Source organism: Chrysemys picta, chromosome 6 (assembly GCF_011386835.1).
Source record: "Chrysemys picta bellii isolate R12L10 chromosome 6, ASM1138683v2, whole genome shotgun sequence".
Classification (NCBI taxonomy): Eukaryota; Metazoa; Chordata; order Testudines; family Emydidae; genus Chrysemys; species Chrysemys picta.
In genome coordinates, this window is record NC_088796.1 from 18,211,767 (window position 1) to 18,226,696 (window position 14,930).

Here is a 14,930-nt window from a genome sequence, read left to right on the forward strand (position 1 = left end):
GACTGGGCAAATCCAGTTTGCTCAAAATAAATACATCCCTCCTCTGATTACACTTTGTTAACTTGTTTGCACCTGTCCACTGCTCTGTTTGCAAGTAAGGTAAAGATTTTTAGTCATTTAGGGAAGCTCTTGGCCTACTTACTAATGGACAAACCCTGCTCTAGTGAGATTCCTCTATACAATTGGAAATCCATGCCAGATGCCCCAGAGGAAATGAACAGAACAGGCAATCACCAAGTGATCCATCCCCTGCTGCCCTCTCCCAGCCTCTGGCAAACAGAGGCTAGTGACACCATCCCTACCCATCTTGGCTAATAGCCATTGATGGACCTATCCTCCATGGATTTATCTAGTTGTTTTTTTAACCCTGTTATACTCTTGACTTCACAACATCCTCTGACAAAGAGTTCCACAGGTTGTGCATTGTGCAGAAGTGGCCACCACCTTGTGACAGGGGAGAGGGGATTCCTGGCCATCTTTCTGTTTAGTATCCTATACCCATAAGCATGGCATAACCAGCCAATGTTTCTTTCTCACAGTCTTATTCCCCCATGGATAACTCTAGCTAGTCAGGCCTGTCATGGTAGATAGAGGGGACAAGGATTTACTCCTTGGAGACTTTTCTACTTTGAAATTAAAATTCTTCTCTCAACTACAAAATACTCTATTCCCTCCACCCTATATTTTTGATTAATCTATTGGCAGAGCAACTTCATTTGGACAATGTAGTACCCTTGAAGTACTGCAGTACAATAGTGGCTTTCTGATGGAGCAGTATTGCGTCTCTGTATAAAACAGCAAAGACCAATGACTTAGAGACAGCACTAGACGGAGGGTCTCAAACTTTTTACAGAATGCGGATAACTTTGTAAAGTGAGATACCCAGGGTGAAATCCTGGGTCCATTGAAGTGAATGACAAAATTTCCATTGACTTCAATGGGGTCAGGATTTCATACCCAGTCTCCACACAGATTAAGTAACATCTGATCTTACTCCCTCCTTCCCACTTTCTATGCCTCAATCCCTCCATATACAGATGCAACGAGATACCTCTTCCTCCAAGTTGCTCAGCTCCTGGGTTTTATCTTCGATAAACAAACAAACCATAACCACTATGATCCCTTTATGGTCTGTTAACCTGACCATATCACCCCAGTCTTTCAACCCTTCAACTATCCACCCTACTCAACTGGACCCCACCTTCTTCATGTTTTTCCTCCATACCACATGATCCGCTTGCAGGCTCAATCTGAGAAGGAAATAATGTAACATAGCTCTTGCTCTAAAGAGATCTGTAGCCAAGAAATGAATGGGCATGGAAACTGAACTACCTTTTGCCCCACAGGCGATCCAGTGAAACTACTGACAGAGCAGTATGGGGAAACTTGAACCATGCCGTTACTTGTCCTATACCTGTTCTGCACATAGCATTTTATGTACCATATGCTGGGTACTATCATAAGAGAACTCCATGTTTCAAAAACAAAACTGGCTCTTTATTAATAGAACTATTTACAGAGGTTCTGCAACTGCAGCTAGCTTTCCAGCTACGTGTACACAGACTGACTTCCTTTGCCTCCTCCTCACTCTTCCCTCCTGCAACCTGTGCTCCTCCCTCCAAGTTCCGTGCTGGTTGCTGCAAATAGGCAAACAATTTTAGATTCCAGGACTCTTAATCCAACTCCTTTCATAAGAACTCAACTCACGTGAATTTTTTAAGTTAAAAAAAATGAACCCAGAGCATTTATCACTTTCACAGATGGCCCATGACTGTGTAAATAAAATGGTTTACAGTATTAATACAAATCCCCTTAACATGTTCAGAAGCTTTGGCACTGTCATGTAGCATCTCTTTTATCCTGACACTGTTCTTTGAAAATATCACTGAGCAGCTTCTCTGTAGTTCCATTTGCAATATGTGCATATTCTCAGTAACAGACCATGTTGTTGCAACTACAAAAGCAGTTTCTCCTCCCTTGATATTCACACCTAAACTGCTAGAAGAGGGCCTCATCCTCCCTGATTGAACTAACCTCGTTATCTCTAGACTGATTCTTGCCTGCATATTTATACCTGCCTCTGGAAATTTCCACTACATGCGTCCAACGAAGTGGGTATTCACCCACGAAAGCTTATGCTCCAATCCGTCTGTTAGTCTATAAGGTGCCACAGGACTCTTTGTCGCTTTAAACAGTTGTAATCACACTCAAATTACCAGTCTGGATAGAAAGCAGACAAAAAAAGAAATTATTCCATCCACTGAAATGTTTTCCTTTTCTTTCATTTTTCTTCCACATTACTTTAGCGAAGTTTGTTACTCTGTTTTGACATAGAAAGTTCATGAGAGAGGTAATTTTTGAGAGCCTTTTATAAGAAGCACTCTAGAACATAGAGTAACCTTGATTTATATTTGAAGGTTGACATGGCATGTTTAAATCACAGAAAAATTGACTTTGGGTATGGGATAATAAAACAGCAACTGACTGCTTTGGCACAGTGAATATTGCTGCTGCCTCAAGGGAAAATTATGTTGGTATTAGGTTAAATAGAAATTAAGTCCTTGCTTTGTCTTCAACTCTCATTAGCTGTGGCTATAACAATAATATTGGGCAGAATGTAAAGAGTTCCAGCAGCTGGGATTTGTGTCTCTATCCATATGATATACTTATGATTTTGGTTGATATTTAGAATTTAAAGGCACCTAGCTCCAATAGTGATGGGAACTTAAGAAGTTTGTATACAAATAAAATATACAGAGGGAGCTAAAAATTTCATTTTCTGTACTTTATTTGAAGGAAGATTTATTGCAGCACTCTGACACATGGCTGCGTTTAGAAATGTCTTGTTTCTAATTCATCTATTAATATCTTTTGAAAAAAATGTTTACATATTTCTTACAGCTCCTCAAAGGTTAAAGGCTGGCACTTCCCTTTCTTTGGGAAATGATCACAAAAGTAAGAAATAGGATTTGGAAAAATATCTCAATAATAGTTCACTTTATTATTCCCTAACAGCGGTGAGTGAAGGACCAGTCCCACAACAGCCATCCATGCTGCCACAGACACAGCCTGAACATGCCAGCAATGAGGACGCCCCGAGCAGAACGATTCCCACAGCCTGTGTCCGACCTACGCACCCTCTCCGCAGCTTTGCCAATCCATTGCTACCTCCACCAATGAGTGCAATAGAACCGAAAGTCCCTTATACACCACTTTTGTCTCAAACAGGTAATAATTCAGGAAAGAATGACTGATATTATTTATTAGCACCAAGGTGCAGTATTCTAGCTGAGCCTGGGTGCAGGGATTATCTGTCTAAGGTACTTATCTGCCCTCTGCCCTCAGAATAGAATGTGAGCACCTCATAATTTTCAGTTAGTTATCTTCACAATACTCATGTGAGGCAGGGAAGTGCTGTTATCCCTATTTTAATGGTTGGGAACTGAGACATGTAGAGACTAAGGGCCAGATATTTAAAGGTATTTATGTTCCTAAAGATGCAGATAGGCACCCTGTGAGATTTTCACAAGCCTGCAGAAACCTAGGTAGGTGCTTTTGAAAAATCCCACTACATACTTATCTGAATCTTTAGGAGCTTAAATACCTATACAGACCTGGCCCTAAGTGGCTTGCCAAAGGCCATGCAGGAAATCCGTGGGCAGATTAGGGATTTGAACCCAGATCTTCCAAGACCTAGACACAGGACCATCCTTTCTCTTTCTGCAGTAGGGCTTTGATTTTTGTTCTGCTTATTTTCCACTGACTGCCATCATTTCACTTTTTGCATTTAATTTGTATTGCGCCGGGGCCCATCATGGATGTTCAAGGAAAGTGAAGGACACAAAGTCCTTCCCTCCTGCTCTGGAACCCCAGATAGGAGCCAGCCACAGTTGCAGTCCTTGTGTTCTCTTAAATACAGAGATTGTTCTCAACATTCTCTGGAGAGCTACACACCTCAAAGGAGAGTGGGAGGAGTAGCAGTGTAGAGGAGCACATGCTGTACTCTTAGGGGTGAGCCTCACACTCATTTGCACTAAAGTTTCTTTGCAGCATTCTGGCCATTGGAGGGGGCCTTGAAGTGAGCATAGATGTCCTTAATGCGCACTTAAGTGCTCCAAAGTGGTGTAAAGTGGCCTGAGTGGAAATGCGAATCAGGCCTCCAGTGCATTTCAGAGCTGCCCCCTGGGACAAAGCAGCTCTTCTCTGCCAGCAACCTGGGCCAGACCTTAATAGGCACAATCTGGCTATAAATCATAATGTCATGGACTGTGCCTTCTATCTAGGCACACCACTCCCAGTCACATCATTGTCATCAGTGATGGTTGTGCCTGCGGACTGAGGCGGTTTGTAGACCTGAAACTAAGTGACGTCCTGGTGAGAATTGTAGAATTAAAAGGTCAACCCTTACCTATATTTTGACTTACTTAAAAGTTGCAGTCCTCTACATTTAAAATTCCTCATCCTCTACTGGGAAGCTCCATTAAATACCATTAAATTCTCACTTGAAAGAAAAAGACATGCTTTAACTGTCAGAAAGAAAATATAGACTGTCCGGTATCTTAAAGAAGTTTCTTTAAGTTCTTGTAGAATAAAAAAAGAATTCAGACCATTTTATGATCATATTCCAGCATTTCATTAGGATTTTCTGGAATGGGAATTCAGAATAAGGCAATAGTTTAAAATTAGAGTAAATTAATAAGGGAGGAGAATTAAATAAATCAGGAGGCAAATGAATCAGTTGGTCTCATTTCAAATTTCATATTTGCTACAATAAATTAAATCAATGCCAAATCCTTGGCTCCTGTTTCAAGGTTTACTTTCTTGATAACGAAAGGATTATGTATATTTGCCAGAAAAACTGTCTGGAATCCAGTCCTGACAGCAAACTCATTAAAAATAAAAATTAAATATGCAAGGAATGGGAAGAAATAGAAAACAATTACAAGAAAAAAAAACTAGGAGATGAGAATGATGCTAGTAAGACCCTTCTTTAAATTCCTGCATTGCCTCCCTTCACTATGGGTCCAGGTGCAGAGAGGTAAGGGCCAGGAGTTCTCACTACTAGAGATGGGCAAATACCTGATTTTTTGGTTCTCTTGGCAATTCCAAAAAATAGGCGAGGGGGAAACCAGTTCAGATCAAACCAAATCCAGAAATGCCAAAAAATGTTGGCAAATGGAAAAATTCTGTTTCGGATCAAACAAAACATGTTTTGTTTGACCCGAAACATTTTGTTTCCGGTCATTTTAAAAGGACTAGATACACAAAGTGGTTGGAAGCGGAGAAGATGGTGGTGGGCCTCCCTAGAGCTTGTGTCCCAGTCATTAAGGTGCTCTTATGAGATTGGGAGAGCCAGGTTTGAATCCCTGCTCTGGAGCGGGCATTTGAACCCAGGTTTCATCCCATTCCAGGCTATAGGGATGGATTTGTTTCAGTCTCTCCTGTTGAAGCTCCTCCACTTTGTATAAGATACTTGAATAGTCATTTGGCCAGAGAGAAGGATCACTACACAGACATTAGCTTGGTGTTTAGTACGCTCACTCAGGCGAGGGAGACTCAAGTTTAAGTCCCTGCTCCAATGATTATTTATACTAAGAGGAACTGCTTCAAAAGGAGAGATTGAGTGCACCCTCATCCCAAAATAATATATGGCCTGGTTCAAATTTACAAATAGTTCCATGTTGACTGAAACTGCGTTTTTCGGCAAATACACTATTTGTCAAAAAAAATGACCTGATCTACCCACTACCCTGCAGCACAAGCAAGTTGGGAAAGGGTAGAGTTTTAGGTCCATCCTCCACAATGCACCATCTCCACATTGGAGCTGTCATGGGGAAGGTAGTTGTTTGCTGCTAGTATGGACTATGGAGCAGAGAGAGGGATTGTGCTTTTCTAAAGATATTCCTTTCTTGGGATGCTTCTAGGATAGCACAACTACACACTACCCCGTATTTCACACCTCTTCTATATTGTATTAAATGCAATAAAATGAGATGAGTTTTATAACATAAGTCATAAATGTAAGCCTTACATTTATATATATATATTATGTATATATATGAGCCCAATCCTAGAATCCTTACATGAATAATTCTTATGTGAGTTGTGCTGTCAATAGCGTTATCTGGTAAATAAGGACTACTTGTGTGAATAAAGTGTGCAGGATATGACCCAATATTGATAATTCACACTATGCAGTGTGGTGGGTTGCTCAATTTGGCAGAATTACCTGCAGTTCAGAAATTACAGCTCTGTTGAATTCTGTTCTATATTCAGATGTTGCTCTCTGAACATAGTGTCCTTGCCACACAACATATGTTACCTAACTGTAAGTGATTACAAGACTACCAAAAAAGCACCATATTTTTACTATGAACACCTGCTATCCATCACTAGGTAATTCAATTTTTGACAGCAGACAGAAGCAGAGAAACCCTACAATGTTGGAAATTTGTTTTTTTTTTTGCCAACTCTTACAACTGAATTATATTTTTATATATGATAGGATCTATTCGTCCTTATGTAATACCACAAGTTTACCTAAGGCCAAATCCTACAGACCTTATTATGTGAATAAGCCTACTTACTTCAGTAGAACTACTTGCATAAGTAAGGCAATCAGGTTTTCACACTTGATCTTCATGATTTGGTGGGGGGGGGAGTAGAGGCATGTTAGCCATCTCCATATAAAGTTCAGTGATCACCATTAAAATTGCTATTTGTGAGTAATTATGTTACCTCAGAATTTTCTGTGTTCCCTATGCTGTATAAGTCTGTATTGTTAATTAGACAAAAGTTTACATTAATTGTGACCACTGGATCCACATTTCCAGAGAAGGTGGCTGCCACGTTCCAGAGCCACTGTGGAGGCACACTGGCTTATTTGTGGGTAGTCCCTGATAATTGCATGGACCTCAGAGGATCAGCAGGGTTTCTAGACAGGCAATTCCTCCTTCCTCCCCATTGACAGAACAATTTGGGAGGAACTCTATGCGAGTGTCTTCATGGAGATATCCCTCTTTGAAACCCCTCTGATTTTACTGTAGGTGGGGGCATGCCAGCCCTTAAATGCTAGCAATTTCTCTTTTGGGAAAAATAATTACTTGGCTCAAACAGATGGATGGAATTAATTCATTTTTCACTAGACTTTTTTTAGATCTCAAGCAATTTCTACTTGCAGAACATAATAATGTAATTAGTAATAAATTTGTCATTACTTAGACCAAACAAAATGTTTATTACTTTAAGTGAGTGTCATGGAAAACATTACTCTCTCATTTCCCAAACACATGTCGGGCAAGTGTCTTATCGCTTCAACAATAACTGTGATGGAAACTTCCTATTTAATTGAGCTGGGATGAAGCCAACAGGGTCCTATAGAAATATAACAGGGTTCTATAGGAATTGATCTAAAAACCTATGGACAAAGATTTTTTCAAAAGTGGATGCCTAAAAGTAGGAGCCTATATCAATATATACAGGCACCTAAATAAGCAGCCTGATTCATAAAGATTATGACAGTCCAGCAGATCTAACTGATCTCAGTGGAAGCTTGTATATGTTTAGCACTTTTGAAAATCAGACCATTTATTCATGTGTGTAAATGTGGATTTAGGAGACTAACTTTAAGCCCTGTTTTTTGAAAATTGCGGCCATAGAATTTAAGGGCCAAATGTCATGGTCATTTAAGTCAATGGGAGTCTTTTTGTTGACACACACACACCCTATCATAAACAGACAGTTAAGGGTTAATGCCTCTTTTACCTGTAAAGGGTTAAGAAGTTCACATAGCCTAGCTGACACCTGACCAGAGGAACCAATGCAGGGACCAAATGTTTCAACCAGGAAGGAGGGAAGAGTCCTTTGTCCAGAGTTCATTAAGTTTTGTGCCTGAGAGAAAAGATCCAGGAATCAGCCTCCTATCAGGGTAGTGAGTATTAGAGAAGGAATAAATTAGCTTATGTTTATTTTCTTTTGTGACTTGTCTTTTTGCATAAGAGGGAGATTTAAATTGGATTTTTCTTTTGTGTAACTTTAAGGTTTTGCCCAGGGGGACTCCTCTGTGTTTTGAATCTGTTGTCTGTGAGAATAGCTTGCATGCTAATCTCCCAAAGGTTTTCCTTTCACCTTTCTTTCTTTAATTAAAAGTATTTTTTTAAGAACCTGATTGATTTTTCCTTGTTTTACGATCCAAGGGGGTTGGATCTGGACTCACCGGGAATTGGTGGGGGAAAGGGAAATTAAACTCAAATCCTGCCAGGAAAGGGGGGGATGATTAATTTCTCCTTGTTTTAAGATCCAAGGTTTTGGATCGGTGTTCACCAGGAAATTGGTGGAGAAGTCTCTCAAGGCTATCCAGGGAAGGGTTATAGTACTTGGAAGGGAGATATTTTGGGGGGGAAGACAGAGTTTCCAAATGACTCATAAATGATTTGGTGGTGGCAGCATACTAATCTAAGCTGGTAATTAAGTTTAGGGGTTCTCATGCAGGTCCCCACATCTGTACCCTAAAGTTCAGAGTGGGGGTGAAACCTATGACACACCCCCATGGGCATTGGATCAAGCCGTAATAGAAGATCTTTTCTACAGGTATTTTAGCATCCAAAGAATTATATAGAAGTGTTATAATTAGCTATTAACATCTATAAGCTAGTACATACAAACCTGTAGAAAGGTTAACATCTTTTATTCAATTCTATAGTATTTTACCATAAAGGATCTAATAAATAACTTAAAAGGCCACAATCCTGTTTGTCAGGTCATACATTCAACATACCCCAAAGCTGAAATATACTCCTTTTTACTTGAGTCCATTGAGTTTGCTCTCTCTGCTTTAAGTTGGCCCATTTCATAGATATTTTATAGTAGATCACACCATTTTATCAACGCTTTATGATACAGTGGTTCAGATTCTTAATACTAAATCTGAAGACATGAGAATAACTGCACCATCTTTCCTTTCTACACTCCACTGTGGCTGCGGTCATTTCTCCTTGCAAATCATGAACATAGACATTTAAGCGATTTGACTTAGTCCCCTTTCAGGTTAAATAGAAAATGCTTGATGGAGTGTTGAGCTTATTGCATTATGGATCTGACATAAATTCTACAAATGGCCAGGAAAGGAGTGGGTTTTTTTTAAAGTCCTGACAAGTGGAAATTCCTTTTAACTGTTGAAATGATCCGCTGCACTTTAAATGAACCTGGATTAGCAGGCCATTTGTCTTCTGTAGCCGTAAGTATGCTGTAAGCAGAGTAGAAAATGTGACCTCGTAAGTAGAGCCTTTTATACTGTATCACAGTTTTATAACTTTAGCCCCTGTATTTTTTTGCAGTTGTAAAAGTGCTGTATTCTATTGCCACTTTACTTTTTTTGCATAGTATCTACAAACAGAACTAAAAATGTCCATCTTTTCAAACTTCCATGGATTAATATGCCAGTGGATATGACAGAACTAAAAAGTATATCATTGTACAGCAAAATTGAGTTTATTTTTTTTCTTCCTTACACACTGTAAGGTGTGATCTAAACTGGATATGATCTGGAAGTTGTAGGGGAGGGTTGCACAGAATGTGGACTTGTTTATGTTCTCTGGCTCATCAGGAAATCATGTATTCTTGGCTTAACTTTTGGTTTGTTTTTGTTTTTTTGCAAGTAGTAGTCTAGCATGCAGGCCTATATACACCGCTACCTCGATATAACGCGACCCGATATAACACAAATTCGGATATAACGCGGTAAAGTGCACTCCGGTGGATCAAAGCAAGTTCAATATAACGCGGTTTCACCTATAACGCGGCAAGATGTTTTGGCTCCCGAGGACAGCGTTATATCAAGGTAGAGGTGTATATAAAAAAGTAATAAATTATGGCAGTACATTAGTACAAGTCCCTACCAGTGCCTGGTTATAGCCTCCCACTAACTGTCTTCATTAGAGGTTACCACAGCATACCTGCTTAAGGAAATCAGCTCAGTCTGGTGGTTGCTGCGTCTGCCACTTTTCTTCCTCTGTATGAAGATTTCAAAGAAAGAACCAGAAAAACGAGAAAAAAAACTGAAAAAAAAAAATACAAAAATCACACCCACAGAAATGAGAGGTAAAATCAATACAAAACAATGGATTGAATATAACTTAATTAATCCTGTGCCACAGTGATCTCGCACATACATAACGGCCTCTTTGGCCAGAGAAGACATCATTCAAGGCTATATCTGCACTATGAGCTAGGGGTGTGATTCCCTGCTTGCGTACACTCACTCATGCTACTTCTTATCAACCTAGCGTGAGTATAATATTACAGTGCAGCCAAAGTAGCACAGGCAATGGCTGCCTGGCAAACCCACCTGAAACCAGTGGGTACAATCTCAGCCCAGCTAACCTGTGCTTCCGCTGCCACTACATGTGTTGCCGTGGCTACATTGCTATTTATACTTGCACTAGTGTGATGAGAGCTAATGGAAGTACATGTACAGGACAAGGGGAATCACTCCCCTAGCTTGTAGTGTAGCTGTAGCCTAAGTTACTGTTGTGTTTGGAAAAATGACTTAAAAAGTGACACCATCTTATTCAACAGATCTGCTCCCTGTCATGTATTTCTTGTACAGAGTAGGTTGCAGGGCTGCTACTAGCAAATCAGGCTTCTGTACTGGACATGGACTGGCTACAGAGCTTCCGTCTCAGAGAGATACACACCCAAAATGTTCAGTATCAGACCCTTTAATGTTCTGTCACATATTGTTGGATTGAGATTCACTTACTCAACAGACCGGTCTAACAAATCTTTAAGGCAAGACACTCAGCAAGTAGTGATCACTATCTTACAAGTGGGAAGTTCATCGGGATGATATCACAGTTGCCTCCACCACTGGACAGTACAGTTTTGACCTCCCTTTGTTACACAAACTTATTTATAACTTTTTGTTATCTTCCCTTATACATATGTATTAGTCTCTCATTTCCCTGTTAGCTCTCCTCCCCCCGTCAATACAGAGCTAGTGTTAGTTTAAACTGGTTTTTTTTTCTAGCTTTTTAGTTACTTTATCTTTTCTTTTTCTCAAAAACATGATTACTCTGTAATTTCTCACACAAGTGCAGTTCTACTTATGCTTACAATGTTAAACATTATCAGAACAGGTTTCAGCGGTAGCCGTGTTAGTCTGTATCAGCAAAAAAAAAAAAAAACAGGAGGAGTCCTTGTGGCACCTTAGAAACTAACAAATTTATTTGGGCATAAGCTTTCGTGGGCTAGAACCCACTTCATCAGATGTATGAAGTAAAAATACAGGAGCAGGTATAAATACATGAAAGGATGGGGGTGCTTTACCAAGTGTTAGGTCAGTCTAATGAGATAAATCAATTAACAGCAGGATACCAAGAGAGGAAAAATAACTTTTGAAGTGGTAAGAGAGTGGCTTGACAGTTGACAAAAAGGTGTGAGTAACAGTAGGAAGAAATTAGTATTTGGGAAATTAAGTTTAGGTTTTGTAATGACCCAACCACTCCCAGTCTTTATTCAGGCCTAATCTGATGGTATCTAGTTTGCAAATTAATTCCAGTTCTGCAGCTACATTATTATATATAATCTGATGTTCATGATTTATCATTAGTCCATTTTTAGGTCCTGCTTGTGTTTCTAGGCATGGTTCATCGTCTTGATTCTATTCTGGAGTAGGAGGCATTGTTACTCTAGTACATTCAGGAGTGGTACTCTGCCAGTCCTTAATCACATTCAGAGATCAGGTCAAAGTCTCAAGCCATGTCTACACTAGTACTTATGTCGGCAAAACTTATATCATTCGGGGGGGGGGGGGGTGAAAAAACACACCCCTGAGCGACGTAAGCTTTGCCAGCATAAGTGGTAGTGTGCACAGCGCTAAGTCAGCAGGAGAGCTTCTCCTGCCGACATAGCTACCACCGCTCATTGGGAGTGGTTTAATTACGTCGACAGGAGAGCTCTTTCCTGTTGGCAGAGAGCAGCTACACGAGAGATCTTACAGCAGCGCAGCTGCATCAGTACAGTTGTGTCACTCTAAGGTCTCTAATGTAGACATGGCCTTAGTCACTTTCCTGGCTTGGTGGGCGAACTCATGGGTGACAGTTCAGCGATCTGCTTAAATATTTAAATATCTGGTGTAATATTTCCTGCAAGTGTTAACTGCACACTATGAATGGTTAGGTTAGCCATAACCATCCCATTTAAACACACCACCCCTGTAAGTCCCCCAGTCCATATTCCTGCTCCTGGGAGTTGCTTTTGCTGTAGGATCCTCCACCTTGCTTGCAATCCACTCTGTACCAGAACACTTAGGCTTTCCCGCATGATTACACAAGAACCATAAGGCTAGGGTGGCATTCTCCACTTCATGCACTGTGTGATGGGTTGGATCACAGAAACCCCCTTGGGAACTGCCAACTGATGTGCCAAGACTACTTCTGCCCCAGCTTTCCCTGCCAGCCTGGGAATCCAGCACCCTGTCTTGTTGAGCTAGACAGGCCCGTCTGCTCCAACACAGACCCAAGGTCTGAACTGTGCCCCAAAGCTGCAGACTTAACTGAAAGCAGTTAACAGAAGTGTTCCTGTCTTTAACCCTCAGATGCCCAACTCCCAATGGGGTTCAAACAAATCCATTTTACCCTGTATAAAGCTTATACAGCAGGGGTAGGCAACCTATGGCACACGTGCCAAAGGCGGCACGCGAGCTGATTTTCAGTGGCACTCACACTCACATTTTAATTTAAATTTAAATGAAGCTTCTTAAACATTTTTAAAACCATATTTACTTTACATGCAACAATAGTTTAGTTATATATTATAGACTTATAGAAAGAGACCTTCTAAAAACGTTAAAATGTATTACTGGCACGCGAAACCTTAAATTAGAGTGAATAAATGAAAACTCGGCACACCACTTATGAAAGGTTGCCAACCCCAGTTATACAGAGTAAACTCAGATTGTTCGTCCTCTCTAACACTGATAGAGAGATATGCACAGCTGTTTGCCCTCCCCTCCCCCCCCCAGCTATTAAAACATACTCTGGGTAATTAATAAGTAAAAAGTGATTTTATTTAATACAGAAAGTAGGATTTAAGTGGTTCCAAGTAGGAACAGACAGAACAAAGTGAATTACCAAGTAAAATAAAATAAAACACGGAAATCTAAGCCTGATACAGTAATAAAACTGAATACAAATAAACTCTCACCCTCAGAGATGTTTCAATAAGTTTCTTTCACAGACTGGACACCTTCCTAGTCTGGGCACAGTCCTTTCCCCTGCTACAGCCCTCAGAGTTATATTTTATATTTCTAGTTTCAGATACAAGAGCGATACATTTATAGGATGTATAATAGGATGACCGCAGTCAGTAGATTATAAGCTTTGTAATGATACCTTACAAGAGACCTTCTGCATGAAGCATATTCCAGTTACATTATATTCATACTCATCAGCATACTTTCATAAAGTCATATAGAGTGCACACACTGTCACTCCCTTGTTCCTCTGCTGTATCATCAATTCCATGGACCCCGATGTAATTCATTTAATGCCTCCTACTGTGATAAACACCTAAAAGGGAAAACAAATACAGGCTGAGGTTACCTTAAATAAGATCTGCTTTGCACAGTGCCACGAAGTAGCTGAACAGTATCATACAGGTTTCAGAGTGGTAGCTGTGTTAGTCTGTATCAGCAAAAAGAACAGGAGTACTTGTGGCACCTTAGAGACTAACAAATTTATTTGAGCATAAGCTTTTGTGGGCTAAAACCATTCCATTATACTTTTGTGTGTTTAGAATCATAGCTGATTAGTATAGCAACAAACAAACAAAAGGCTGCTATTGTTTTGCTTCAGTTGGCACTGCAGAACCAACAAAGCTATGAGAGAGGAAGCTCAATTCTCCTGGAGCACGGACTTTCATTTTGTTCTGGGGTTGTACTACACCAAGGGCAAGGGATTCCTGGTCCAGCACTAGGCCTCCTTCGCACTTCTGCAATATGAATGATAATAATAATAATTAGTAGCTGTTAACTCCTAATTGTGTTCCAAATGCAAGGGCAACTCTTTAATTGTAAGCAAAGTATGTTTGATCAGGAAGTAATTGGGGAAGACTATAAATTTATAGTGGAGCAGAACTGTACTTAAAAACAAAGCAGAGAGGTATAATCTAGTGATGGAACAGGGGCATTTATTCACATTAATCCAACTGACACTAATTAATTAACTGTACAGATAAATCTGTATGCTCTTTTAGACATTTATCCCTCAGAGTCAATATTTCCCATTGCTAATGGAAAATGTAAATCAAATCATATTGTTGTTTTATATATAGTTCTAACTCCCACCAATTCAACTATTAGTTTCTTTGCATAAAAACTATGAGAGCATTTCTGGTTCTTCTAGTTCCAGTTCTTCATCTTTTAATGTTGGCTGGAAATGACAGTTTTAGATTCTTCTGCTAAATTATCTAGGATACAGAGTAACAGATGTCTTGAGAATGCAGCAAACACTGGTAGGACAGGAGGTATGTTAGAAACTTTCTTTGGGAAACTAATGGCATATTCATAGCCTTTTGGTGTTGGAATCCTAAATTAATTCACATTAGCATCAGATAAAAAAATCACAACTTTGGCAGTCAAAGACTGTTGTAATTTATGTTCAACATCCCCCCCTCTCTCTCACAAACACATCCATATACCCTGCCATCCCTTCCCCCAAAAAACCCTTTCAAACTTTTCGGTTCCCATGTCATTTTATGAAATCAGGCTTCCTCCATTCAACTCAGATACTTCGGTGATGAAAGCTCACAGGGGTTTAATCATGCATGTTAATGAGATGTCTGGCCACAGTCCAGCAAAACACTTTAAGCCCATGCTTAATTTTAACTACTGAATAGCACTATTGACTATACTGGGATTACTTAAGGTTTTA

At 39.9% G+C, this 14,930-nt stretch overlaps 1 protein-coding gene across 1 annotated transcript in view; it reads left to right on the forward strand.

Annotated features, from left to right (window-relative positions):
- DCC (DCC netrin 1 receptor) overlaps positions 1-14,930 on the forward strand; it is a 945,550-nt gene that overhangs the window by 909,468 nt on the left and 21,152 nt on the right. Inside the window, exon 27 of the mRNA XM_008166035.4 lies at positions 3,016-3,228. Coding sequence (XP_008164257.2) covers positions 3,016-3,228 — 213 coding nt within the window. The remainder of the gene's footprint in view (positions 1-3,015; positions 3,229-14,930) is intronic.